The 27,952-nt window shown below is 42.0% G+C and overlaps 2 protein-coding genes across 8 annotated transcripts; one reads left to right on the top strand and one right to left on the bottom strand.

Annotated features, from left to right (window-relative positions):
* Window positions 1-65: 65 nt before the first annotated feature.
* Window positions 66-12,113, bottom strand: LOC308058969 (ester hydrolase C11orf54). 7 transcript variants are annotated; one of them, XM_080375632.1, is made up of 11 exons: window positions 12,001-12,113; window positions 10,977-11,062; window positions 9,717-9,888; window positions 9,216-9,339; window positions 7,086-7,184; window positions 6,093-6,166; window positions 5,204-5,305; window positions 4,046-4,222; window positions 3,153-3,302; window positions 2,418-2,534; window positions 66-355 (listed from the first exon to the last, which is right to left on the bottom strand). In XM_080375632.1, the coding sequence occupies exons 4-11, from the start codon at window positions 9,271-9,273 to the stop codon at window positions 182-184; spliced, it is 951 nt and encodes a 316-aa protein (XP_080231758.1). In that variant the 5' UTR covers window positions 9,274-9,339; window positions 9,717-9,888; window positions 10,977-11,062; window positions 12,001-12,113; the 3' UTR covers window positions 66-181. The 7 variants fall into 7 exon arrangements, with proteins under 7 accessions (XP_080231758.1, XP_080231760.1, XP_080231759.1 ...); XM_080375634.1 differs by lacking the exon at window positions 12,001-12,113 and adding an exon at window positions 11,506-11,981; XM_080375633.1 differs by lacking the exon at window positions 9,717-9,888 and having other exon boundaries at window positions 10,960-11,062.
* Window positions 12,097-27,902, top strand: TAF1D (TATA-box binding protein associated factor, RNA polymerase I subunit D). Its single transcript, XM_080375629.1, has 17 exons — window positions 12,097-12,231; window positions 12,712-12,762; window positions 14,722-14,972; window positions 15,079-15,544; window positions 15,816-15,991; window positions 17,520-17,586; window positions 17,905-18,197; window positions 20,177-20,243; window positions 20,500-20,550; window positions 21,796-21,918; window positions 22,260-22,311; window positions 23,166-23,201; window positions 23,734-23,807; window positions 24,358-24,416; window positions 25,358-25,439; window positions 26,291-26,363; window positions 27,490-27,902. The coding sequence occupies exons 3-7, from the start codon at window positions 14,848-14,850 to the stop codon at window positions 18,061-18,063; spliced, it is 993 nt and encodes a 330-aa protein (XP_080231755.1). The 5' UTR covers window positions 12,097-12,231; window positions 12,712-12,762; window positions 14,722-14,847; the 3' UTR covers window positions 18,064-18,197; window positions 20,177-20,243; window positions 20,500-20,550; window positions 21,796-21,918; window positions 22,260-22,311; window positions 23,166-23,201; window positions 23,734-23,807; window positions 24,358-24,416; window positions 25,358-25,439; window positions 26,291-26,363; window positions 27,490-27,902.
* The last annotated feature ends 50 nt before the right edge of the window (window positions 27,903-27,952 follow it).

Below are 27,952 nucleotides of genomic sequence, written 5' to 3'. Positions count from 1 at the left end.
CGTAACAATGTCAATTACACCCACGCTCCCAATTTGTCCCTTTCACAAAAGCAAGAAGCCAGCAGTCGCCTGCTCTCACGTTTATTCTTGACTCTGATAAATGCACATAATTGAAAGCGTTATAAAAATCAGCATGTGTATTTTAGAAAGATTAAAAAGCCTCCCACACAGCCTCTGGGTTTCAGTCTCTGCCGACCAGGTGTGTCTCCGGGGGCCTGTCAATGCGGAAGAGCAGCTCGGCGGGCAGCAGGTAGCCCAGGTACTGCACGCTGTCGGGGCTGGTGTCCTGGTGGTAGTGCCCTCCTTCCCCGTGGGGGCTGAAACAGTGGGTGTGCTCCACACGCAAGTCAAAGCCCTGTCACCAGAGAAAGGTCCATCAAGACGTGTTCATGTGAATGGTGTTTAAAAGTCCTGGGGTGGTCTCTCCTAGAGAGCCTGCTCCAACCATGAAGCACTGAAAATACGCAAGACGCTTGTGACACTAGTAACGCAAAACGAGGAACTGCACAAGGCTTTGCTGTAGGACATCAGAGAGAAAAGAATCCAGTAACCCTGACAGCCCCCAACTTTTGCTGCCAGTCTTGGAGATTTCCTTTTTGTTTGTTTTTTTTCTTCCCTCCTTTCTCTCCATTGGGATTAAGTAAAGCAGTCACACCAAGGAACCCATATGGGAAATCAGAACCCCTTTGCACTGAATGACAACAGAGCCATGTGATAAAGTGACTATCGCTCTACTTCAATTTTGAGAGCCAGCTTAGATGAAAATGGGAAGAACAACTAATAAAAGAACAAACAGCATACTAAACTGTAAGATTGCCCTCACCAGTTTTATATATTGTAGAAGCATAGAATCATGGAATGGTTTGGGTTGGAAGAGACCATTAAAGATTATCTAATTGCAACCCTCCCTGCCATGGGCAGGGACATCTTCAGCTAGACAGGTTGCTCAAAGCCCCATCCAGCCTGGCCTTGAACACTTCCAGGGATGAAGCATCTGCTTCTCTGGACAATGTGTCAATGTCTCCCTACCCTCATCGTAAAATTTTTTTCCCTTGTATCTAGTCTGAATCTACCCTCTTTTAGTTTAAAAACATCCCCCCATGTCCTATTGCTACAGGCCCGACTAAAAAGTCTGTCCCCATCTTTCTTATAAGGCCCTTTTATGTATTGAAAGGCTGCTATAAGGTCTCCCTGGAGCCTTCTCTTCTCCAGGCTGAACAACCCCAACTGTCTCAGCCTGGCTTCACAGGAGAGGTGCTCCTACCCCCGATCATCTTTGTGGACTCCTCCTCTGGACCCACTCCAACAGGTCCATGTCTTTCTTGGGGCCCCAGAGCTGCACGCAACACTCCAGGTGGGATCTCACAAGGGGGACAATCACCTTCCCTGACCTGCTGGCCATGCTTCTTTTGATGCAGCCCAGCATACAACTGGTTTTCTGGGCTGCAAAAGGATACTGTTGAGTAATGCTATGGCATTTGAATGCCATTTTCTACTGCTGTCTCTGTAGCGACCTCAAACTTTTCCACAACCATAGGCTTAGCTGAGTGCTGTTGAGCTTGCAGTGGGTACAGATGGGAGTAACCCAGCTGCATCCACTACACAAGTTGCATTGGTGCTGAGTGGAGCAGCTGTTGATGGTTGTGTGTACCCGCTAGTTGATTGTGGGAAGATGCACACAATTTAGCCATAGGTCAAAGGCTGCCACGTAACAACACAATGAAGTCACACCCTTGAACATATCCAAGCCTACAGCATGTCTCATTTAACTGAAAAATGTTTTTTGTATTACCTATGACTGTACTTTTGTTTATAAAAGAGTCATTTTCATCCACGGTTTCCTGGTTACTTTTAAATAAATGATCTTCCTAATGATGAACATCCTAATGGCTTTTTAAACCAGATTGGTTTTTATCCTGAACTGTTTGCCGTTGAATGTAGTGCTTGTGAAAGATGCTAGATAACTTTCTAGCATGAGGCTTTGCAGACTTTAATTTGCATTGGCAATTATGAGACACATGCTTCACACATTTCGACACATCATTAGCAGAGACAGTTCTTAGGAAAGTGAACTACATGAACACAGGGCTGAACAAGTTTCTATGCTCTGGACATTTCTCCTGGTGTGGCCAGAACTGAATGCAAACTATGCTGTTGGGTTTGGCACACACTTGCACACTGGAATTGGAACTGAACTGTTAAGTTCAATCCACTACAAACAGCCACTAGGTTTCAGAACAGATTGACCTAGCCTCAGTTCAAACCACCAACAGAAATAAGAAGCTTCTATTTCATTATACCACCTCTGGAAGAGTTTAACACAATATATACAAACACCTGTTTTTAAAAAGAAAACCGCATCCAAGACAACATTTATTACCTCTCCGTTTACACTTAGAAATGAGAAAGAGACTCACTGGATCTCTGGAAACTATTACTGGCTGACAAATCAGTGGAGCTTTCATTTCAAAGAATTTGAGCCAGTTATTCACATCCTCGTCAGTGTTCAGAGGACAGGCAGAAAATTCTGGAGGCTAAAGCAAAAGTAAAAGTTGTATAAGTGAAAGGAAGACACTTGTACCAAGATACTTTTTCTCTAGCAGTTTTCCTTCACTTTTCCCCTTCCCACTATTCCGCTCACAATTCTTCTTGACTAAGAGAAGCTCACCAGTGCCCATTACTGTGTTACTGCCAGAAACAGAAGCGACCAGAATATCGATTCTTTCATTGCACAAGTAGTGGGAGAACTACTGAAGTGGGAGAACTACTGAAGTGAGAGTTCTCCTCTTGGTACATTTTAGAAGCTCAGTTATTTTTGAAAAGTCTATTGCTTCTGATAAGTATCATCTCGGTTCGTGTATTTAATTTCAATTCATTTTACAGTAGTTCTACAGCTCTTTAGCTGCCCATGGATTTAAAAAGAAAGGATCAAGGCCAAGTAATACAGCATCACTAGTTTTGTAACGTCAGTTTTGTAATGTTTGTTGTAATGTAAAAAAAATAAAAGCTTTTTAATACACGGCTTATCCTAAACAATTTATACATGCATTTAAAAATACAAAACAAAGTCAAGGCACTAAGATGTTACACCCTGATTTATACTTCTGTTTTCAGAAGGACGAAGAAACTTATATGAATTGAGAACAACATACCATAATGTGAATCTTTGCTTTCCCCTTCTGAATGATAAATGTACCACCCATCCCAACCGGCTTTTCTCCATAGCGCTTCTCTAAAATTTGTCTCAGACAAGACACAAAGTTGAGTTCCCCAGTTCTTCCATTGGCTTTCACTTCAATGACCTAGAGAATAAAGTTAATTTGTTATTGCTGACTCCCACTTCAACAGTCTGCAAAGGTCTGTGAAAGCTTCTCTGAAATTCTTCCAAGCTTAGAATCCAAGATTACTTTTTGAAAATGTGAGTTTCCCTGCAAGTGCTGCTCCACTTGCACCCTTCCACTACCTGACCAACTCTCTTTCCTGACTTTTTGTTGTGCTGGCTTTGCTTGTGAAGGCTGCTGGGCAGCAAGTAATTTACTAATACATGAGACAATGGTACAAGCAACACCTTTCTGTCCACCAGCTGGCTTCCAATCTGTTACAAAGAAATTGCTGGAAGTAGAGAAGGTTGCTCAGTTTCCACGCAGTAGTCAGGTATTTGACTGCTCTGCCAACACCTCTTTGTGCTAGCTGTGTTAGGGGAAAAACGACAAAAAATTAGACAAGTGCCCAGACCTGATTTACACAAGTACATTGTACAACTGTTATGTTAAATCACAGCTAGTTTGGACTGCATTTGGATGGATGAAGTATGATGGCAAAGTTTTAGTAAACTAATATTTATCCCTCAAAAATTCAAATGCCTCTCTGTCTCCACCAATTCTTCCCTTCATTTGATAGCATCAGCTCCTTATGTTTGGATATTTCTTTCATGGAATCACTACTTTACTATTACCACAGAAACTGACAGGAGAACATTGAAACATGAGTTTCCCCTCAGCCACAAAGCTCTACAAGCAAAGTCACCTTTGATCCAAGTACGTACCTTACCAGGTTGGCCCTCACTGGCATAAAGGTTGGCCAACAGCCCAAACTCACAGTCAGTGTATTTACTGCTGTACTTCTCAAGAAGGCACCCTTTATCTGCAGGATTTATCTGAGCAATGTAGCTCCCATTTACAGCAGGCTTTTTTTCACTCTTAGTTTGAACAATAGGGATAAGCTAAGAAAAAGAACATGGAAGAATAAGTCAAGTAATTCGATAAGAACATGTAAGAGTCAGTCAAGAACATGTAAGAGTCAGTCAAATGAACAGAACTCCCATAAGAGCAATTTAAGCTTTGGGCCATGATCCCAAGAAATAATCACCTTCATCACACAGCTCTGACTCTCAGGATGAGGTCTGTACTGGTAAGAAAAATGCACTAATATTGTAATGTAATTGAAAAGTCCAGAAAACAGTTCTACTTTTTCTGGACAGTTAAATTTAACATTATGTGAAGATGAGTGCTAGTGTTAACTCAAAAACGAAAACCAGAAGAAGAAGTCCAACCCTTGAGATCTTAGGCCTGCATGCAAGTATTGGAATTTTATGCGATACTTTCCTCAGTGTACAGTAACAACCATTATTAAAGCGGCCCAAATTTAATGCTGAGATGGACTATCTCACCTGCCAATAAATGCATCAAAAGGAGATGGCAAGACCAGAGGTTTATGGTTGAAAAGACTCTGACTAACCAAACTACTCCACAGGCAGTATTTTTTGTCTCCTGCTTCTCCTGCAGATGATCATTTTGTATGTGGCACCTTTAAAATTTACAATTGTAAAACAAAGCTATCCAAGAGGGCAAAAGACAGGGAGTATTTAAAAGGCTTTTACCAGTAACTTTACCAAGTATTTCTAAATCTTGTCATCAAAAGCTCTGGTCAGGTCTTTGTCAATCAGTTACAAAAAAATCAGGTTTCTTGCACGCTTCAAAGCAATCACATGCTTCCTGGAGAATTACAAGTTAAAAATTAATCTTTATTTTCTCAATAGTACGTGGATGACCCTCACCTGAACTCCTTCTAATGTGTTTTATGTGCTTTTGGCATGAACGGTGTTTCTTAAATATTTTGTTGCAAATGCGAAATACCCAGCATACTGCTCTACCATTATGATCCTTGCGTGATTCACCGAGAACCATCACACTTATTTACTGACCTCAGCATTTACTCCAAGAATCTTAGATGAAGCAGCTCCAGCTCCAAGAATGAAAGCTCCAGGAAGCTCTATATCTTTTGCAACTTTATTTAGATCATAAACCTGCAAAAGAGAAACGATCCTTTGATTTTGGTGCGGTGCTCCAATTAAGAATTGTCATTCTGTTCACTGTAACCTCTGGACGTATTTAATTCACAATGCCTTCCTTAGTATTTTAGATAATTCGGTTGGTCACAGTTTCTGAACAATACAACATTTAGTAGTAACTAACTGGGTACAAGTCCACTTGTTTTCTGAAAAGTAGAGATGGCCTATATGTTCCCCTGCCATTTTACCCCAAAACTGAATTACTGTTCTTACTGAAATTTATATTTGTGTAAAATGAAAAATGGAACAGAATATCATGTAGATACAGATGCAAGTGCAGCATCAGAAAGGAGGCATGGTATTTTTTGGAAAAAACAGTAATATGAATCCAGTGTTGGCCTGACAATGCAAATACAGACAGTTTTTACAAAGAAGCCTGGTTGTGTCTTGAAACCACAGGCATGCAGCAAGCCATATGGTAACATGCAGACAAGTCCTTTGTTTAGTAGTCCCTTCCACTGCTCCTGTCACAGATGATGCGTTTCCAAAACTATCTTACAGCCCAGGGGAGGAGAAGATGAACCATCAACCATGATGTGCTATTCTTGCTACAATGTGTAAGATTTTGTGACATAGTCTATGTTTAACAGATGTCAAAATCAACCTCACAAAATACTAAAAAGTAAGTCTGTTTTACAAGTGGAATGTTATACTGTTCATCAGTCCTCAGTTTTGTTTAGACTTCAACAATGCTTTTATTTTGACAAATGTATTAATCTCCACAGCTACAGGAAAAACTCACTTTTTCTTTCTGTACAGTAGGTATGAGGTAAGGAACACCTCCCACATCTGCTATTCTAGGTTTTCCGCAAATTCCTGGAAGAATAGAGCCAGTTAGCTTAGTAAAATATTTTTTCCTAATAATCTTAAAATGAGCATGCAGTCTAACCGGTTCCTCAAACTTCTAACACCCTGAGAATACTATTTTCCTAGCATGCTTACATAAAAAGTGGTGCGCTATTAAGAAATACAAGGACAGTAAGCCCTAAAATGATTCACGTAAGGATTTAATGCTAGGCAACGTGTTGCAAAATTAACATACTCTAAGCACAAAAATATATTACAGAGGGCAACAACCACCATTTGCCAGTTCTCCAGTAAGATGCCCTTGCCACAAAGTGGATACCCTCGCTGGGACTCCATTTGCAAAATTTCAGCAAAACTGGATGTCCAAGTCTCAGGACGAGTATTTTAAAAAGGGATGAACCACCTTCTGGAGGTGTTTCTTTCACTACATTGATGACAGAGGGAACTCAGATGAGCACAAGATGACATATCTGTCTTCCAGACAGTTGATGTCAAAGAAGATTAACCCCACTCAGAGTAAGACAGTCTCACTTCACTGACAAACGTGAATGGCAAGAATTTAAAATTAATGGAAACACAACTCCTTAGGTTCAGATAGTGACTGGCATGGATCTAAAAAATTTCTCCTTCTGGAAGGTAACAAATTAATTTCAAAACCTCTTCAGTACACTAAATAAAGCTTGTGAAATAAGTGAGTATTGCAATCATAGGTTAAGAAAAAATATGACAAGTACTTGTAATGACTTGTCCTTGTTCACACACTGACTAGGAAGCAAATCCAGAAATAACATGTAGCTCTCCTCTCATGCATATTCTTTACCTGAAAAACAATTCAAGCTCTCCCAACATCTTTGGAAGATCAAAACCAAGCAGGATCAGGTAGAAAGAACCGGAGAAGTCTTAGTGGAAGACAGGAACACTAGGTTACCTTTAGCAGGAAAGTTGAAGGGTTCCTGAGTCAGATCAGGACAGTCTACAACAGAGACTTGAGCATCAGCAAAGTTTTCTTTAAGCCCTTTCTGCAAAACTATAATAAAAAACAATGGCAGAGTCATTGACAACAAAAACGTACCAAGAGTTTGACAAGTTACTAACAACAATAAATGTATCTGTTTAGGCTTTAATTCAGCAAGATACATTAAAGGACTTAAGCTTACTCTAACTCTATTCAAATGTTACTGTCTTTAGGCACTTGTTTCCTGAGGCAGAACAAAAGCTTGTTCAGATAATTGTTTGCTACCACATTAATTAAGAATTTTAAAAAACTTTTAACTGAAATACAATAACTAACTTCTCCTGGTGCTACTAGGAGCAGCACAATGTGAAGTAACATGGGTAAACTTAAACCACATTCAGCAGTGTCTTTGCTTCACAAGAGCAGACAATTATAGTCATGGTCAAATAAGCAAGAGCAAAGGAGGAAGTAAGTTCTAGCTGAAGTGACAATCAGTTCTTTAAATATATTAACTAGACTGTTTGCAATAGCTTGATTATAATCTCAAATTCTCTCTGCTGTCTGGAAATTTCTGTTATCACAGGATATTGCCCATCATGTTTAAGTTCACGTGGAGATTTTCTGGCGAGTGCCACCATCAGTACAAGACAGGTAATGAATGGCGCTGATGACAATGAACAGTCCCAAACCTAAACTTCTGGGTTTACTTCATATCAATGTTTTTAGGCTTAGAACCTACAAAGTCACTCAAACAAGGATTCTGACTTAGACAAGTGGACTGTTTGGGAACAACTTCCAAATCTTAATTGAGTGTGGGATTGCCTTCACATACACTTCTTTAAATACGGTGTTAAAAGGTCCAAGTTCTTTCACGCCTGGGGGTCTGCTTTAACAGATGTCTCAAAATAAGGAACAGAAAATCCAGCCTGCGATCTCAAATCAGGCAGTTCCTTATTCACTCATAAGTCTTCCCTGTGCCTTTGTTTCCTCCAATCAGGACTTCAGCCATACCTTACTTCTTGGGAGCAGATTTACCAAGCTGTTGACCACAAGGGTCAGTAGAAGGCATTTGGCAGGTTTCTAAATCTCCCTCAGTACCTTCTGGCAAGCGAAAAAGGACAATAAAAAGACAGCCCTCAAATTATGCTCAAAAGCTGAACAGCAAAAAAAAAAAAAATTCACAGCTTACAGGAGGTCCTCAGGACAGATGGGGGGAAAAGAAGAAAAAATTCTGCTTCATACTATTTTTTCTGCTACTGTTTTAAGCTGTTCTACTGCAAGTACCTGCTGTTCTCTGCACAGCCCACAGGTCTATAGCAGTGCTGGCCTATTGGCCCAGCCCAAAAGCTACTGAGAACCACCTGGGGTACTGCTGGGACTACACTTCCTTAAAGCATGGAAATGTCAAACTGACAGAGACTTGGGAGGCTGACAGACTGAACTTGAGGACCTCTCTGAAAGCAAAAAAAGCTTTAGTACATCTGCTGCAGGAGACAGACTACCCGAAGGAATAACACCTTTCTACGAGGGCATGGAAAGAAGCTCATGAGGTGAGTTGGACCAAATCCTGTCCAACCTCAACCATTCTGTTATTCTGAGCACGTTTGGTGAAGGCTTTGGAAACAAACTAAATAAAATGTTTCCTGCAGCCTGGTTCTAAGGCAATCACCAAAAGAGGACCCGACTCCATTCAAGCAAGAGGACTTGCTATACTGCATCTTGTCAGCTGTGTTTTGAGTAGTCCTGAAAAAGAAAGGAATACTGGAGGGTAGAGGAAGACAGACTATCCTGTATGTGTAAGTAAGTCAGTCTGTAATTGTCACACTTTCACAATCTGTGCACAAATCTGTAGATGCAGTAGACAGTTTTAAAGGATTTAAGAGTCTGTGTGCTAAATATTACTGGGATTTGGGGAAGGAGTCATTGTTTGCTTTAAGGAAATAATAGCACATAGAAAGATAGTGCTTTTCTTTACATCTCAGTGTGTTAAGAGCACGAACATTCTGCATGTACTAGCTGTAGAAAGGTTTTGATAAGAGCTTTAAGATTAAGTTTGAAGAGTACATTATAAGTTTGTAAAAAGTTACACACTGTGTGACTTACCCCCAGCAAGCTCCTCCAGACTTGGAACGTGAAAAGCAAACCTTTCAACTTTGGCCATTTCCTAATCAGTGCCGATTTCTTCTGTTAAGAAATTACAATATGCCGCACTGTAGGAGCAACTGATCTGTCAACAAGGGTAACAGTTTAACAATTAAAACAGACTGTTTTCAATATGTTACTTATTTTTCAGTTTCACTCCAGAATACATAAAAACCAGTAGAATTGTAGTTCTGCCATCAAAGGAAAGACTAACAGCTTCAATATTAATGTTACTTTTCTTACGTGCTTTGGAAGATGTCCATCAGCTCTACAGCTGGCTCAGATCATTACATATGATAGTCCTCAAGCTTACAACTGGGTGTAGGCAAAACACACTCTATGCTGTTCAAAGGACAGTTCAGGAGATTTATCTGCCCTTTGTAAGCCTGGAGTCATAATTTATTTTTGCAAGAAAACTGTGCTTTTCTGAGCACATGAGCAGCCTCTTCAGGTCTTCCCTACCTTAATATTTACTTTTCCAGCATTGGTTACGGTGGACTTTCAACCTCAGCTGTGACATTGTGTCCAATTGAGTCTGGGCATGTTTCCCCTTCCAGAGGGGAACAGGCTAGCAGCAAAACAGAAAACAGCAGCAGCAAATTCTGCAGTATCAGGCTCTGTATGGGTACAGAGACTGTAACAAAAAGGTTTTGTTTGAACGTAAGTTTAAGAACCCCTTTGCAAACAAAATATATTTCAGTCAGCCTTGCAACAGCAAACTGCTACTAGAGCAAACCACTAGCTCAGGGCAGAAACAGCTAATCATACACTACCTATAAATTAGCCACAGTAATCATTAACTGCTTAGGCACATGCTTGCTGCACACAGCAGAAAAAGAAAATGGGTCCCACTTATCCAGATCTCAGGCTTTGGAGGAAAATGCCAAAAAACCCAATTACAATCCCAGACCTGACAGAGCTTTTGTTAGGAAGGACAGTGATGTAAGCTAGCTGTTTATGTATACTTTCAGCTTCTATTTTTAAAAAATGTTAGCTTTTATGATTGTCAAAATTTGTAACTGTCCTTATACCATCAGCCTCTTGAGTCTGCATAAAGGAAAATAAAACCCAGTGGAAAAAAGAGTCAGGAGATTATAGCAGTCACATAACTGAAGTCTTTAAGCTCAGAGTTCAGCCACCCCAAATTACTGCTGTCAGCAAGCTGCAAAGAAAGGCAGAAAGCTACCCATGTGTAGTAATTCTCATTTTAGTTGTTCTTATACATCTCCACAGGTGACTCCCTCCCTCCTCTGGCTGTGGAGAGGAAAGTAACAGGCTGGATTTTATGCCTCTGGTAGAAGCCTGCTGTCAGATGGCGTGAATCATACCCCAAGACTTTAAGTGTGCACTCAACACAAGAGAGCATGTAACTAGTCTGAGCAAGAAGGTGAGAAGATGGCTTTGGCAGCATTGTTTTAGATGATCCTCATCTCCTCAAGAACATTTTGCCACCTCTGGAGGGAGGCTGTGCCATCACTCAAGACACCAGTTGAAAAAGTCCTGAAACAGGCTTGAGAAGGCAGGCTAGAACTGCTGTTGTGCAAAAGGTAAGAGGCAAGACTCGGACACAGATAAACAAGCAGGCTCAGATATAGGCCATCATCACCTGCTGTTTAAAGGACAGTAGTCAGCTCCCCACAATCAAGAAAGGAGGGAAAGGCTGTGGGTAAAGCATGATGTACCATAATAAACCTGATCTGCTTACTGGACAGTAGTCCTTACCAGGAAGGACACAAAAGAGAACTAGATCCCTGAGTCACCACTGCAAGCATTCACAGGGGATCCGGTGTGGTTTGGGAGAGGAGAACCTGCAAGGAGACAACAGACAATTAAGGTCCATCGTGGAGGGATGGAGTGACATTGAATTACTACAGACTTTCAAAGAAAGAACACAAATGCTAAAGGGACCATAAGACTCTTAGACCTGAGACAATGCAACAGGAATGGGGGAAACAACATCTGAACGACTTTCAAAGTGTAACTTTTTGAAGTGGGAAGAAAACACCAGAGAGAGCAGTCAAAGAAAAGGAAAATGCATATGAAATGGGAACCTTGATCTTAATGGGGGTGGGTGGTGGGTCGTCCAGTATCAAAACCTGAACCAAGACTAGTTTGGGGGGTAAAAGCCAGAAAGGAGAGGTTATAGGCAGGCTAATGAGTCGAGGGGGGGAGAAATACGAGGGAAACATTGAAGCTGGCAGTCAGTGAGAGAAAAATTTAGCGATGACACCAAGAAGAGCTAAACATTTACAGCTGCACCCGGAGCGGTTGTGTTCCTCGACTGGGGTGATGCACGGCGATCCCGTATGCGGCAGGGGTCGGCTGCGGGCCGGCGGGGGCTGCCGAGCGGCTGGGATCTGGGGAAGAGCCGGGCACGAACCGCAGCGGGGCGGCAGCGGGGTCTGCGGGGCGCTGCCCGGCGGGAAGAGGCAGCGAAAAGCGCTGGAGCAAAGAAAGACTAAAGCTGTCCCGGCACCCGGCGGGGCTGCCAGAGGAAGCAGGGGGTACTCGGGCCGCAGCCGCCCGCTCGGGGAGCCTGGGCGGCAGCGGGGCGGAGCGGCAGGGCAGCGGTAAGGAGAGGCCGGCCGCTGCAGCGCGCAGCTCCTGGCGGCCCCGCACCGAGCGGGAAGCCCCGCCGGGGAGCCGGCTGAAGGGACAGACGGCCGGGAGCTGCCCCGCGCTGCCCGATCCTGCAAAAGCGCCGACGGACGATCCCCTGCCGCCGCTAGCGCCAGAGCGCACGTACCTGCGCCGCCGTCCGGGCTGCGCGGCGGCACCGCCCGCCCCCGCCGCGGGCCGGCCCCGGGGACCGCCCCCCGCCCCCCCCCCCCATGGCGATGACGGCGGCACCGGGCCGCGAGCCTCCCTCCCGTCAGACCGTGCGGCTCTCGCGAGAGCCCGGCGCTACCTACTTAAGCCGTCGGGCGGCCATTTCGCGCCTTTTGGGGCGGAGAGGCGTGTGGCGGCGGGCGGTGAGGTGAGTGCGCGTTCGGCATCCGCCGCCATCCCGCCGCTGGGGTGGCAGGAATGAGGGGGGAAGAGTCGTGGTGGTGTCTGTTTGGTTGTGCCCCCTCTCCGACCGTCCGCTCGGGGAGCCCATCTGCAGGGAAGGGCCCAGGACAGGCTGGCGGCCCGGGCCGGCCAGCCGCGGCCGGGTTTGCCCTCGGGAATAGCCTGTGTGGCGGCACTGGGTGAGGGCATCCTCGGGAGCGCTGCCGGTGGGGTGTTCCCCGGCCTGCGGTAATTTTGTGGGTGCCCATCGACAAAATGTCTCTTGTGCCGCCGGCCCCAGCGCAGCCGAGGTCGGTGCGGGGGGAAGGCGAGCGGTGTGTCTGCCGCCTGTCAGCCGGGGGTAGATGTTGGCGAAGTTGGGATGGCTCTTTGATGGCTCTTTGGGAGGAAAGAACCCCGTATAAAATAACCGGCCAGTAAGATGTTGGTTGTTTTTCTTTTCAAGGGATAAGAGGTGTTCCAGTTGTTAAGAGCTGCAGATGCTGAACAGCTAATTGTAAGTACCAGCCACAGCTTGTGTTGAGTGCCGTTATTTCATGTGTTCCTGCTTTGATGTCAGGCTGTTCAGCTTCTGGGCATTGTGTTTGTCAGGCCTTGGTTGTGAATAATGAGAAATGTTAAAGAGGAGGACAAGATAGTTGGCATTGGGAGCATGAAACTATTTGTCTAGATGAACTTGTCCTTGCTTGGACAGACTTAGCCAAAGAAGTTAGTGCTGTAGTTAAGATAAGGATGTACACTGGGTAGAATGGCTTTTGTGGTTTGGACAACCACCTTGAAGACAGACAAGGTAAAAAAGCTCAACGTAGAGGAAGACTTTGAACCTTCGTCTTGAAGACCCTCAATGAAGACCACCAGGAGACAGTTCACAGGCCCAAGGAGTGGCTGTGTTGTAGGAAATGTTCCACCTCTTCCCAGAAATCTTACAACTGTGTATGTCCTTTCCATGAATATGTATATTTATGCTATATAAATTCCTAGTAAAGTGCTGAGTGGGTGTGCATGTTAGGAGGAGTGCACCCAGCAGTGAATAAACAAATACCTGCCTAATAGTCGCTTTGGCTATTGAGTTAGAGCTTTCCCAGCATAAGGTGAACTGATGTTAGTGGTGTGCTCACAGTTTGTCAAGGGTATAGGTGCAAGCTGCTGTCAGAAATCACTATTCATAGAACCATCGAATTGTTTAGGTTGGGGAAGACCTGTAAGATCATTGAGTCCTTCTGTTAACTCAGCACTACCCAGTCCACACAGACTAAACCGTGTCCCTCAACGCCACATCTACACGCTTTAAATACCTCCAGGGATGGTGATTCAGCTGCCTCCCTGGGCAGCCTGTTCCAACGCTTGACAGCCCTTCTCTGTGAAAAAATATTTTCTAGTAGCCAATCTAAACCTTCTCTGGTATGACTTGAGGCCATTTCCTCTTGTCCTATCTCTTGTTACTTGGGAGAAGGGACCAACACACGCCTTGCTACGGTCTCCTTTCAGGTAGCTGTAGAGAGTGGTAAGGTTTCCCCTTCTTTTCTCCAGGCTAAACCACCCCAGATCCCTCAGCTGCTCCTCATAAGACTTGTGCTCTAGACCCTTCACCAGCTTTGTTGCCCTTTGCTAAATGGTGTGCAACTACATTTGAAATACTAATGGGTGTGGTGATGAGTTTGTGAGGCAGTAAAAAGCACATTAAAATTACAAAGGTACAGATCTACAGGGCTAGTAAACTAACAAGCAGGTAAAATAACGAGGCTATTACATAGGAAGGACACCTTTCTCTGCTGTGTGTTTCAGTCCCTTTGCGCAGACTTGGGACAGCTGAAGGGTTTTCTTGCAGGGTCAACTGAACATAAACATTTTGTGGGACTGGTTGCCATGTTGATTGATAATCAATGAACAAAGGCTTCATTGATTGTCAGGGCAGGAGGCTTTAGGTATCATATAGCTAGCAAAAGAACAGAAGAAAGATGCCCTTACTTCTCTGGGAACACTGTTACATTAGTTTAAAAATGTAAACAATAGTGAAGTGAATTTTTGTATGACTTAAAACTGAAATATACTTGCAAGTATAAGCTGTTGTCTATACTTATATGTACTTATTTAAGGGAAGACTTATCTCTAGTAGGGAGAGTGTTAAAACATTCAGAACTCATCTCTACAAGTTTCTGAACAATCTGATGTAACTTTGAAGTTAGCTTTGCGTGAGCAGGAGTTGGACCAAAAGAGCTGTAAAAAATCCCTTCTGGCCTAAATTATGCTATGGATGTCTTGAGAGAAGTCAGTGCAATGTAACTGTTACTGTGAAGGTTAGTATATTTGCTTGTGGTTCATAGGAAAACCTATGCTGAAGTTTGCTTAAGATTGTTCTTGTAAATTTACCCTATTATGTGGAGTGGTGAAAGGCTTGTTGCCTGATTAACGTAGGATTATTTTCAATTTGTCTTGAATTCTTACTGATTTTTAGGGCAAACTGAAACATGACCAATATGGATGAATCCTAGGCTTCTGGCTCTGATTATCCTGATGGCCAAGAGCTAATACACAGCAGAAAGAACTGTATAAGGTATATGCATGGGAAACAAATATCAGAATGGAGCGTTCATGTTCAAGGCAGAAAAACACTGCTCCTGAGGAGTCTTCAGATGAGCTTAACAGTATATGCAAGCCATCAGCTGCTTCAGCTGAGATTGTACTAGACAGCAGCGATGCAGAAATGTGAGTTTTTATCTCTAGCTTAGAATTTTTCATGTGCAGTACCTGTGTGATATATCATAAAACTACATAGTCCCTGGAAATTTTAAGTGTTTTTTTTCTTCTTCAGTGATCTCTCCGCTGCTAGTGGTAGTGAGTACCATCCTAAGTGCTCCGTTGCACCTTCAAAGCAAAAAAAGAGATCTCAGTCTTCAAGGCAACAAACTGAATCTGTTGCAGGAGCACCTGAAAATGAAAGCTCTTCAGATTCTTCTGTGTCCCCTCAAAGTCCAGTAAGATCATTGGAAACTTCCAAGAAGCAGGAGTCAAAACTCAATTTGAAAGCCATTTTTGCCTATCACTTCAGGGGAAAGAAGTTTAAGGCTGCTGCACACCAGAAATTCTGGCGTAACTCGAGGAAGAAGAAGAAGAAGAAAAAGCATGAGGGCACCCAGATGCGTACAGGGAGGCCACCACTGACAGCCTCACCTCAAGAACAAAGGAGGCGGCTTCTAGACAGAGGTTTTCGATTCCCCTTTGTTGAAAAACATTATGGGAAGAAAGATATTCCCTTAAAGATGGTTCTTGGCTATGAGGTGAGTCCTCTACTTTGTGGGATAATTGTATTATTTTATTTTGTATATTAAAAGTAGTGGCTTTAAACTGGCTATATTGCGCTTCCATCTGGTGTGCTACAGTAAACTAGTGAAATAGTTTTTATTTCTGTTAAACGGGACACTTTGTTGTAAGTTTTAAGACAAACAGAGCTAGAATACAGGTGTCAATATAATACTACAATTCCGTTCATAATAAAATGCTTTGGAGTTGTATTTTTAAGACCTCACCTGATGTATTTTTTTTCTTTAGCAAGCAGCTACAAAGGGATATTTCCAGTACATTGAAGTCCTTAAATATGAAGAACATCTTAAAAAAGCTTTAGGAGCCCTTCAGGCTAGTGAAGACTTGGAAAGAGAATGTCTGTTGGTACGGAAACACAAATATTTAGATGATGAAGGCCCCATCTCCCCAATTGAGGAGACAAAGTAAGTTCTTTGGTTTTAGGTGGTATAAAACTTGTTTTCTTGTTCTTAACTGACAAATACATTTGTGTGTATACAGGTAGATGCAGGACACCCCACCCCTTAGCCTGTTTGCTGGCATGGTGAGGGCATCAATGCTACTTAAGTTGCAGATCCATGCTAACTCCATCCCAGCCAGACCAGTATAGTTTGCTGCTCTTACAGTTGAGGAATTCAGGAGGTGTAGTACAGTTGCTTGTAGTAGCATATGGTACTGTGACAGTTGTAGGTATATGGAGTTCAGTTCCATTCCTGTCCTTTTAACCTATGTCAACATTGTGTAATCTAAATGTGAATATCTGCTCCTGAAAGTGTTATTTTGGGAACAAAACACTCTGCAACTTAGGCAGCTGTGCTTGTAAATGTAACTTGGAACTGTTATAGAGGGAGGTGTTTTTAATCTGGAGACAGATCATTGCTTCAAGTGATTTGTACTAGCTCATTAAAATGATGTGGTAGAATTTTTTTCAAAAAGATAATTCCTGAAATTGGTTCCTCTATAGTTTCCAAATAAAGTGGGGTGTTCTATGACAAAGGCGAAAGGCTTGTTTTTTTTGCATTTTGTTTTTACTTTATTAAGCATTGAAGTATCATCTTAGGTCTTTGTTTATGGGCAAACAGTTAACTTGCCTGCAATAAAGGGATCAGTAAATCAGCAAGAATACTTAATGTAAATATATTCAGCACCTTAAAACTAGAAAGCCTAAAAGACAGTGTAAAGGTATAAAGCTGTCTTTCAGCTACTGTTCACTTCAGTAGTCACACACACTACTAACTTCTGTGAATTGAAGTATTGGGGAGAGCCTGTAAAATGAGTAACAATAATTAGTTTGTTTGCTTAGAGCAGGAGAAACAAAGTTCTGTAGGGTAAATGCAAGTTGGCTCATCCAGACACTAAATTCTTTATATGAAATGAGCACTGGAAGACTTTCTGGGTTTTGGAACCAGTCCTGCCTGTGCCACTTGTTGAACCCATAGTACTAAAATGATTTAATCTCTTTCTAGGGAGTCCTTTCTATCTTGAGAAACCTGTGGATGATAGTGGAAGTGCATTTCATACTTGTGTTGTATGGCAGTACGGAGATAATATTTCTGTTACAATATCAGGAGGAAACCTGTATTTTCTGGGTAGCTAAGGCCTACCCTCTTACTTCGGTTGTGTTCTGCTTGTTTTCTAACTTGCTGGGTTCGTAGCTTGTTTGCCTGTGTAATCCTAAACATCTCAATACTACTATTGTCTGTTTCTAAATTTTTGTTCTGCTGCTGAGCTCGGCTCTGCCCTGCCAGCATTGCTAGTTAGGATGGTAATTCTGCTGTTGGAAATTTTATCATTTGAGAACAACCTTAAGTAGAAGTAGTATTATCTTACACCTACAAGTGGTAGCACTTCCATAGATGTTAAGAGAAACCAGAGGTTGTGGTAGGAGAATACTTAACATGTTTTAGGCTACTTTAAAAAGTACAGAGCTTGATTTGGATTCTTACATTTCAGTGATGATGATGATGATGCTAACAGCTTGAATTCTGATAATCAAGAAGACCTTGATGCCAGAGTAGTGGTGAGTACTATTCCTTAACTTCAGAAGCTCTCTAACCTTATTTCTCTTTGGAGGTTAAAGAATTGGTAGATACATGTATACGACTACTGAATTCTTGAGCTTGGATCTAGAGTTAACTGTGATACCTGTGAATCCTGATCTGTAATGCAAAGGAAGTTGTTTTGACGATTCACACTCTCATCTTTGAAGTAATGCTGGACTGCATAGGATTTTTGGAGTTCTCTGAATTTTTAGTTTGCAAAGTTACTACTAAAATCTTAGGTTTTAAGTTTCTCAGAATTCAATTTGTGAATACTTCAGTCTTCCATTTTTCTCTAGGAGAACAGCTCTTTCATTATAAGCAGCAAAATTCCCAAAAAGAAAAAAACCAAACCCAGAAATAAAACAGGCAAAAAATCAACTGAAGTGATTGAAATACAGGAGGAAGAAGATGATGCTGCAGAGAACTCTGGGCTTCTGCAAGGGTCACCTTGGTGAACAGAAAACTAACAAGTGAGGTGGCAGTGATGGCTCCTCAGATAACCTTTTTCATGGCCTACTTGGTTATAAAACATTGGTCTGAAGTTGATGTTGAGGTGCCAACCAAGCAACCTAGTCAAATTTTGTTTAAGGTGAGTATATTGGGCTCGTGTCTGAGACAGTTACAAAAACAAAAACAACCTAAAAGGTGTTTTCTGTGTTGTTCTATACCCCAGAGTATGACATCCTTTATCAGCCATTGAATCATCTGACTGAAATGCAGCTTGAATTCTTGTAACCATGGATCACCGAATTTGTCATTAAAAATAGGGAAGCAAGTTCCAAATACTGTAACCAGCGCAGTATAGAAAAGTATGCAGTTGCATACATACCTGTACATGCTCGAGTTATAGAGGACAATTTGGATGCCTTGTGGCTGGCTGACTTTTTTGTGAGTGGTACTTGAGAGATTATTTTTTCTGTGGCTTAAGGAAGCGCAGATTATGCTTTCAATTACTTAGAGAGCTAAGTAAGGATTGAAAACAGAATTGAAGATAATGCAAATAGAGTGCCAACAGTAAAAATGCAAAAGCTGTTACGTCAGTTTAGACAAAAGTCTATTGCAAAATGCGGTTAACACATTTGAACGATGACAAAACGTGTATGATTGAGGTTGCCTGTTTGTTCCATGCAGAAGAATTTCTTCAAAAAAGAAACTCTCTGCTCCTGATTCTAATACAATAACCTGAACTGTAGCAGCATAGTGAATCTTGGATTAAAATACTCCTTTTTTTCCCCTCTTGGCCTGCTCTGTCCAGAATGGGTTCTGATGTGGACATGACTAAGCAGAAGATGAAAGCTCTATGATAGTACTTAACTAGCATTGCCCCAACTGCAAGTACCTTTCTAAAAGATGCTTTAGACGGTTGCAAACATGACTGGTGAATGTTTAGAAATGTTCTGAATACAGCTGACTCTTAGATGATGAGGTTGTCTTGGAAGCAGTAGAAATAAAACATTGTTTGAAGTTTACTTGGAAATCAACAAGATTTAAAAACCAAAGGGTGATCTTGATACTGAATGAATTCACTTTAGGATAGAATAAGCCTTGTAGTTGAAGTATAATGAATATGAGAAATATATTCTAATGAAATGAATAGTTGCACAACAAAAGCTGCTATGAAACCCTCTGTACAACCCTGTACCAAGGCTAAGAACTTATATTTACTCAAAAATGTAGGTATAGTAATTAGGTCATGTAACCATAGTCTGAAAGAAATAATTAATAACTTATCAAAGGAGGGGTCTGTTTCTCTTTCTTTAACTTTCTCTAACAAGGGGCCTGCTTATAAGTTAACTAGAGGGAGCAATTAAAAGAAACAAGCGGAAGAAACAGATGGTCGACAAGGACATAAATTAGCTCAGACCGATAAGAACACTGCAAACTGGCAAGATCATCACATACCAGACAAAAGGTGAAAAGTACACCATGAGGGAGACCTGTGGCCTTCCTCCCAAAGACCCCACTGCCCATGTCCTGAAGACCCCTAGCAGAACAAAGGACTGATAAGCTAATTAACATATGAAGCGAGAGTAGGTGGGATTAGGTAATGAATATGTATATGGATTGATTGAATATTCATTGTTTTATTGTATGAATATAAGATAATTAGTTACGTTAGGTGGAAGGATCCCCCGTGCATCCAGCGCTGCCAATAAAGGATACTCAGTCACTAAGAAATTTTGACTTTGTTGTTTAAATCAATCTGCATCACTCAAATACCCTTAATAACCAAATTGCTGTCAGCAACAAACTAGTAGCTGTTCAGCATGTAAAAGTAGTCTGTGCCAAACAGGGGTGTTACCAGAAAAAAGACTTGCTGTCTACTGGTTTAATTTCCTTCAAAATATAATTTGACAGTCTGAGGAGATTGATGGTAGGTGCTCAGTAAATGAGAGGTTGCGTTGATTATATGCTTGAATTAAGGTCCCCATCTTTGTAAAGGAAGCTTGAATTTTCCCAGTTGCAACTTTGATAGCTCTAGGGAGTAAGACTGAAAAGACTGCTTTTCAGTAGTTGAAGATCATTTAATACTGGTCCAAAATTAATGGCTAAATGTAACTCTTTTAGGCATCTACCTGAGAAATACTCTGGCTTGAAAGACTCATCCTGGATCTAGGAGTGAGGTTCTTGCTTGGTAAGGCATAGTGAGGTGGTATGGGGAGTCCTGCTCATTCTGCAGTTCATGTGATGAATTTTTCTGTTCAACTGCTGAGTGACTCAGAAATGAACTAAATTTCAATTCTGATTAGAACTGGATAAATACAAATGAAAATCAAGCTTATTACATACAGCTGTGAAACTGATCGCTGAAACCTAGATTTTGACTTTAGGAATCATCAGCTATGTGACCATATCTGATCATTCTTACTCCTTTGCTTTTTGTCTTCTAGTTTATGTTGCTTTTGGAAGATGAAGTACCCACTCTTCTTTTGATGGGCAAGGTAAGCTGTTACTTGGTATTCAGTTCTGTTTTCAGGTAGCTTTCTTGCTTTACTTAACAAAATGTTTTGAAAAAACAGTATTCCATAGTTCAGGCGAATACCTGACAATGTTCCACAGCTGTGCAACATTTCTGTGTGACTCTTCCAAGGTATTGAATTCAGTGCAACATGAGCTCTTTTATCAGTCTGACCAGAGTTGGAGCCTGTAAGCTCTGCTTGAATAAAAACTGAAACAGAGTTAATACCTGCATATTAAGTGCAGGGGTTTTTTTAGAAGTTTATATATAGAAATACTTTGTTTTTACCTGATGTTGAATGCTGCAGGGCAACTTAATCTGATTTGGTTTGGACACTACCTGGGATCTTAACTGCTGAAGATGTTGGAGAACCTACTGTACACTTAATCTCCTGATGGTGCTCCACACATGCTTTCTCTACTGGGTTGTATCATACGGCTGCAGCCTTCTGATCACTTCCCTGTGGTAAAATTTCACCTTAATGTAGGTCACATGCAAGAACAGGGGGGATGACAGAAACAGGCTGTGGTAGTCTTGTATGTCTGTATGGCTAAAGCTGTGGAACTTCTTACTGTAGGATGTTGCCAAGTTTGTGTGGCTTCTGGACAGTCTGGGAAATGGCATGGAAGAAAACACAGTGTAAGATTACTGGACAGGAAAATGTTTGCTATGGGAAGCTCTGAGCTAAAGCTGGACAAGTAATGAAACCTTACAAGAACATACTTAAGAGGACAAACTGGGCATCTTATTTGGCTATTGCTGTACTAAGGGTATTGGACTAGATAAGCTTGACGTGGCATAAATTGTTTTTACAACAGCGTATTGGATTTCTTGCCAGTTACCTTAGTCCAAACTATACCTCTCTAAAAATACAAAACCTCATAGTAGAAGGTGACAGTTACTAATGGTAAGTGTATAGTAAACTGAAAAAACTTCAAATGCTGTTTCAAAAATAGTGGGAAAATGAAAGCTGATGGCATTCAATCTGTTGCAGCACGTGTTCAGTTTTTGTCTTTTGCTGTAGACAAAAACCTGGAACCTAGTGCTTAGAAAAAACCCTTCTTTTGCAACCCACAGCTGATGAACATATTAGTTGTGTTACTTATATGAAGGGACAATATTTGCATGTATTCAAACAGCAGTTCATTCAGATAATGATGAATCTGGGGCATGAGTTTCATGTTCACATGTGTGGAAGTGTAGTTCAGTTATGTCTATTTCTTTCCAGACTTTGCAGATGAGTGTACCGACAGCTCTGGAGCTGTAACTTTTTGAATGCTTGAATTCATATGGCCGTTTAGCCTTCTGATGTACCAATCTGTTGTTTCAGTGGAACATGTTAGCAGAAGAGGTAAGCTTTGTGTTTCTTCTGAACCTCAGCAAAGAGTATTAGACTCTTTCAGGCGAGTACTTTTTTCACAGCAAGTAATCAAACTAATTTCTCTACTGTATGGTATCTGCACTCAGCAGTGTCTTCCTGATGCGGTGTTCAAACCCCAGTGCTACAGTATTTCAGCAGCTGGCATCCTTGGTTTTCATGCAGTTGGGCTGGTTAAACCTGGTATTCTTGTTGAAACAAGCAGATTGAAAGTTTCTTCTTGGGAAGCTTGTCAAATACAACACTGAAGAACTATTAGGGGATAAAAGTATAGTTAAATCAATGAAGTTGTTGCAAAATATTTCTTCTTAAAGGGGCGTTCCTGTGATGTCTGTCTGGAACACAGTGGAAAGCCTCTGCTTAAGGGTAAGTATTAAGGAAATGGGTTTTTTTTCTAGGTGGAGGTAGTTGGATGAGGATCATGAAAGCTAAAGTCTGAGTGTTTTGGTTCCCTTCTTACAAAGAAGCAGTATTTCATTTTGAAATAAATCCCAAGTACTAGATGGCATCTGGTGATGTTTCTTCTAAAGTTAACTGGCTGGTCTTCAAAACCAGAAGCTATTGTACAGACATTTTGAGGAGTTGTTATGCCATGTTGGTCAGCAAAAAGACACAACTTTGCAGTGTGTCCGAATTGAAAAAACGTGGCTAGAAGAGTAACAGGTTCTGCTTTCCTCGCTGTAAAGTTAGTTGCAGTGGTGACAATGAGACCTGTAACAGGTTTTTACTTAGTGGGACAATTATGCAAACATAGTTCAAAATGCAGCTACTTTACTGTGAAATCCCAAGAATTAGCTTGTTTTGATGTTTTTGGATTCTGCATCCTGCCTACTAAAGGAAGGAGAATTAGCAGGTAGGAGAAGAACACTTGCAGTGTTCAATTCTTGTAGATGGTTTATTAGAGCATATTTGTAAGCTGTCTTAAAATAGTATGTCATGCGTGTTTTGCGAGGTAACTCCCTTGTACCTTCTATGGCACGGTGCTCCTGGTTTGTTAAATTGCAGATATATTTTGTTCGTAGTTGTGTCACAGACTGGGCTGTGGCTCCGATTTCAAAAGAAATGCTTAGGTTTGGCATTAGCATTTAGACAGTGTAACTGGACTACAGAGTGCCTGCTTCATACTGAGTATAGAAGTAAAAAGTACCTAAGTCTTAGTAAATTACTAAGATATTGAAGAAACTTGGAACTGTTACTCAGATGCAACAATTTACTTTTAGGAAATCCACGATGATCCAGTCTGAGCTAGCATCTTGGTAAGCTCATGTGAGAGATTGTTTTTTAACCCTTGGCCTGTTGCAGGTTAGCTGTTTTTAACTTGGTGGGCTGGTTATATTGCTGGTTTTTTCTTACTGAGAAGGTGAAGTGTTGCTTCAGAAAACACAAGAGCGTATCTTCCCCCAAACTTGAGAATGATGTGAGAAAATTGTTGTGATGATTGGCAAAATGTTCAACTGCTCTGAAGAGAGTGAGTGAGAATGGCCTTTCTGAACAAACCTACTACACAAGTGTCCTTTTCATGACATCCTCATTTTGGGCATCTGAGTATTTAACAAGCAGCATTTTGTGTCAGGGAGCAAAGATTATGATTATGTGACTTTCTTTTGAAAATATAACAGGAAATTAAGAAGAGCTGCTGTATTAAATAATATTCAGACATTATAGTAGCTTTAAGTGTGATTCCAAACAGAGCTGTCAGGAATGCCTGTGGTGGTGAAGTACTGCTCTAGGTTCTGCTGGTTTGGATGCATGTACGTGTCAGATTGTAACCTTATCTCACTTTTCCAGGTGGTGTGTAATCGGAGGAGATGAGAGAAGAAGTGCAGGATGCCATTTCACAGAAATCTGAAGCCCCTTCTAGGGTTAGTATGACACCTGAGGTTCTGCATATTCCTTATGATTGAAGGGCTCTGGCTTTCAGTGGCTGGAAGTCTGTATCAAATCAGGCTTTTACTGACCTGAGGAGGGTTTCAACACTACATTACTACACTATGTTACTGTATTTCAGTGCAGTGTTCCCTCCTAAGTGAAGAATTTATTTTAACTTTCATTTATCCAAAGAAGAGTAATTTGAATTTCTCAGTCAAATTTTCCACAAATGTTAACTGTATCATTTACCCTCCTCCTCCCGTCAAATGTCTTGAAACAATTTGAAGACACTTAGCAGGATTTGTATGAGAGACTTTTCCAGTCTGCTTGATTTTTCTCTGTTGTGTTAATTTATAGTGCCAGAAATGTTGAGGTCTATCCCGATAGGATCTCTTCTGTAGGTTCATGTCGTTGGAAATGCCTCACAGAATAAACTTGTGGTTTCACTTTACCCATTGAACTACCAGTTAGCTCTGTGGGGTAAAACTGCAAGACAAATACAGCATCCTAAGAACTGTAGTAATGCATTGTGTTCTCCTTTAGGTACAGACTTACGCTTTTGATACAAGTGAAAAACAAATTAATTCAATTGGAAAAGCTTGGTAAGAGTCAAGAATGGTGTGTTCTGGGCCTTCAGGTGTCACTAACATGTTTAATTACACGGCTTGAACTTACTCTTCAGCCAGGTTTTTGTGTAGATACCCGATTTGTAACACTGTTTCTTGTGATTTGAGTTTTCTGGATGGTTCAAAACAAGCCTATTCCCCCTTTGATCACAAAGGAGTGATTATTATTTCTTGTTTTGGTGGCTGTAGGTAAGAGGAGACAGCACTATGGTGTCTGTCTCAACTTGAAGTAATTTCACAAACATGCTGCATTTTTGTTGTTTCAAGAGATGCTTGAGAGAGTTTTCATACTGAGCAGCAGTATTTGGTTTAATATCTTTAAATCTGGGTGTTAAAGAGTTAATTTCTGAGCAGCCCAGCCAGTATACTACTATATGCTTAAAATTCCTGGCTTCTGTTCTGTAGAATCCAGGGTCTGAAGTAAAACAAGCAAAATACTCTGGAAGAAGTATAAATCCTTCATGGTAGGAATATATAAAAACTTAAAGAACTGTTGCTGTTCATATTGGTGAAATTCACGAGCCTGATTTCCCTCTTAGTTGCATGGCAGCTTTTGTGAAATGAAGAATACGTCGGTGTAGCTTATCGCTAGACACTGTCTGGTGCATGCAAAACGCTTGAGTGTTAACATGAGCGGTTGTGGGTGAAGAAACTCCTGCAGCTGTTGCACTGTATGGTATCTGCACCCAGCAGCATTCTCCTGATGGGATGTTCAAAAACCAGTGCTACAGGAGTTCAGCATTTGGCATCGTTGGTTTTCATTCTGCCGTGTCTGCTAGACCTGGTATTTTTGCTGATACAGTTTTTGTCCCCTCCTGGGATATAAGCATACTTGGGTTTTGTTTTTCATGTTCCAGTTTGAGAACTGGATACTGGCCTTGGGAACTCGGCGAGTGCGTTCAGCTTTCTGTTTTTAGCAGGTGCTCTGGGATACAGAGCAAAGGGAACCTTGCTGTGTTAGGAGGGTGAGCTGTGGAAGATAACAGCCTGTTTTGACAGGTAAGCATAGAGTTATTAGTCAGTTCAGATGGTTTTGTGCTACTGCACAGTTTGTGTGTTAACTTGGTATGACTTTAGAATGTTGAAACTTCAGTAAACTGTTCTAGAGAAGTATGGAAATGGTTGTCTGGTAGCAAGAGATGACTGCAATGACTGCCCCGGATTTTGGCAGCATCAGAGCAGGTTGCTTATCTGAGTCACTCATGAGTGTGTGTGTGTAGTTCAGATGGATATTGCAGTTGTGCAGCGATTTGTAGTACTAGTTTCTAACTAGGATTGCTGTTGGTTGTGAGGGATTCTGCTGTACTTGGAACTTTCAACAGATTTTAGGCTTGTTGGTGTACAGCCTGGCTTATGTATTGGCAGCACTGAGTGGTCTCTAATGAGAAAGGACGGGCAACTTGAATATTCAAGTTCCAGATGTAAGTTGGTGGTAACAGCAGTAAGAGGAGAGTATCTGGTCATTACCAAGGCTGCTAGGATACTACTGTTTCTGGTGAGCTGTGGACATGACCGTAAAGCAAGTCCATCAGACTCTTGAATTGCCACATGATGTGGCACGAAGTCTGCTGGGAATATGGCTTTAACCTCTGTCACACAGCTCTCCCCTCTGCTGTTCAGGTAAGAGCAGGTTGCTGCTGAGGCAACTGTCCTTGGGCACCTCCAACACTTAAGTTGCAGAGGAACAAAAGTTCTAGTTAGAACCATTGTAACTTGGCAGAAGCTGTGTGGAGACGATAGTTCTGCACACAAGCAAAAAGGGGAGACAGAAGGCTGCACCGTACGATTTATATCCAACTTGTGTGGTGTTAACTCTTAACGCTAACCAAACCTGACTCTTTAACCCATAGTGTCTGCTACCAAATCACCCCGTGTCAGAGGGCTGAGAAACACCACGCGAGTGCTGCCAAAGCAAGTCCGGAGGTGAGAGCGCTTGGCAAAATTGCTGATAATAAAGAAATTCAAGGTCACTTCAAAGAGGGTTTGCATGGCTAAAAACCCAGCAGCTCTTAACGCGGTGACCACATATTGAAATCCTCTGCAGGATGCCGTGGACACTTGGTGTGTGTGCTATGGTCTATTTATGGGGAGATACACCTCACATAGTAAGCCTCTCAGAGTGAAAAAGGAATTTTATCCTACTGCGCTCACTGTTTTTGAGATGCTGGCGTGCGGGAAGTGGGCTGCTCCGTTCCATTCTGAAACCATTTACTGTTGCTGCATGTGAAGTTGGAGAGCAGGTTGATACAGCTGCGGCATATAACCATTGGTGCGTGGGTGGCCCGAGAAGGACAAGGAAGCTGGTGAAGGCTGGGGGTACTACTGGGGGTGTTTAAGGGGAGGCTCGGGGGGACCTTATTGCTCTCTACAACTACCTCAGAGGAGGCTGTAGCAAGGTGGTTGTCAGTTTATTTCTTCCAAGTAACAAGTGACAGGACAAGAGGAAGTTTCCTCATGTTGCTCCAGGGGAGGCTGGATTGGAGATCAGGAAAAACGTCTTCCCTGAAAGGGTGGTGAAGTGTTAGCAGCGGCTGCCTGGAGAGGCCCTGGAGTCACCGTCCCTGCAGTTTAAACTGCTGGTTTAAAAGCCACCAAGCTGTGGTGCGTAGGGATGTGATGTAGTGGTGGCCTTGGCAGTGCTAGGTTGACTGTCTTTTCCAACAACAATTCTGTGATTCCATTTCCCTTGGCAGTGTGATACATTCCTTGATCTGTGTGGAAGTCTTCAGGAGTGGATAATCCTGCAACAGCTGGGGGAGGGAGGGAGGAAGTGCAGGGTGGGAGGGCTGGGGGGACTGTGAGTAGTTAGAGGAAACTATTATAATGCTTGGGGCGGCTGGCATTGGAAATTGTGCTCTTACCCCTTAACATTTCAGTAAGGGGTGTATGTGCACATTTCCTGTGTTACTTGCTTTTATAGCAGTGCCATGTTCTGGAATAAAATCGGTTAGGCTAGAGGAAGAGATGCTAGGCTGGCTCTGAGCAAGATGGCAGTGTTCAAATGGTTTTTGAGCAACAACAGTGCTAATAGATGTGTTTCCCCTCTCAGGTCCTGGTGTGATGTTGCTGCAGGTCTGCTGCAAGGAATTGCACAGCAGTTTCAAAGAACCTCACCTAGAGTGTTTATTGCAGTAATAAGGAATTAAACATTAATTCTGATTTCCCTTACTGCTTTGTAAACCGAAGTGGTGCATGGTGTTTGGAAACCAGCAGCAGAGGGAGCCTTTGCCCTTCCACATCTGGCTGTGACCTGCTTGTGTTGCCCTCCTGGGAGCTGTGGCACAGCTGCCCGCTTGGTGTTGCAGAAGAGTTAACTGAGTGTATCAACTTGTAATTTCACTGGAAAAAAGCTTTATCCAGCTGTTTTAACTCACTCACTGTCACTGAACTCCACTGCACTAAAACTCTGGAGAAGGTCATGGCATCACAGCATTTCAATAAAACTGATCTGTGAAAGCTGCAGCCTGGGCTGGTTTCATCTTTGATCGCAAAAAGCTTCCTCCTCACCTAAC

The sequence above is a fragment of the Falco punctatus genome (genome assembly GCF_963210335.1).
Source record: "Falco punctatus genome assembly, chromosome: 2".
NCBI lineage: Eukaryota > Metazoa > Chordata > Aves > Falconiformes > Falconidae > Falco > Falco punctatus.
The sequence above is the reverse complement of the archived record's forward strand: the minus strand, read 5'-3'. Positions and strand labels throughout refer to the sequence as shown.

Excerpts from the sequence above, each read along its gene's own strand:
- LOC308058969 (XM_080375633.1), bottom strand. The coding sequence starts at position 9,273 with ATGGCCAAAGTTGAAAGGTTTGCTTTTCACGTTCCAAGTCTGGAGGAG. Across the intron at positions 6,167-7,085 it reads CTTCAACTTTCCTGCTAAAG|GAATTTGCGGAAAACCTAGA; the intron begins GTAACCTAGTGT and ends CTATTCTTCCAG. Across the intron at positions 5,306-6,092 it reads CTACTGTACAGAAAGAAAAA|GTTTATGATCTAAATAAAGT; the intron begins GTGAGTTTTTCC and ends TCTCTTTTGCAG.
- TAF1D (XM_080375629.1), top strand. The coding sequence starts at position 14,848 with ATGGAGCGTTCATGTTCAAGGCAGAAAAACACTGCTCCTGAGGAGTCT. Across the intron at positions 15,545-15,815 it reads AGATGGTTCTTGGCTATGAG|CAAGCAGCTACAAAGGGATA; the intron begins GTGAGTCCTCTA and ends TTTTTTCTTTAG. Across the intron at positions 17,587-17,904 it reads ACCTTGATGCCAGAGTAGTG|GAGAACAGCTCTTTCATTAT; the intron begins GTGAGTACTATT and ends ATTTTTCTCTAG.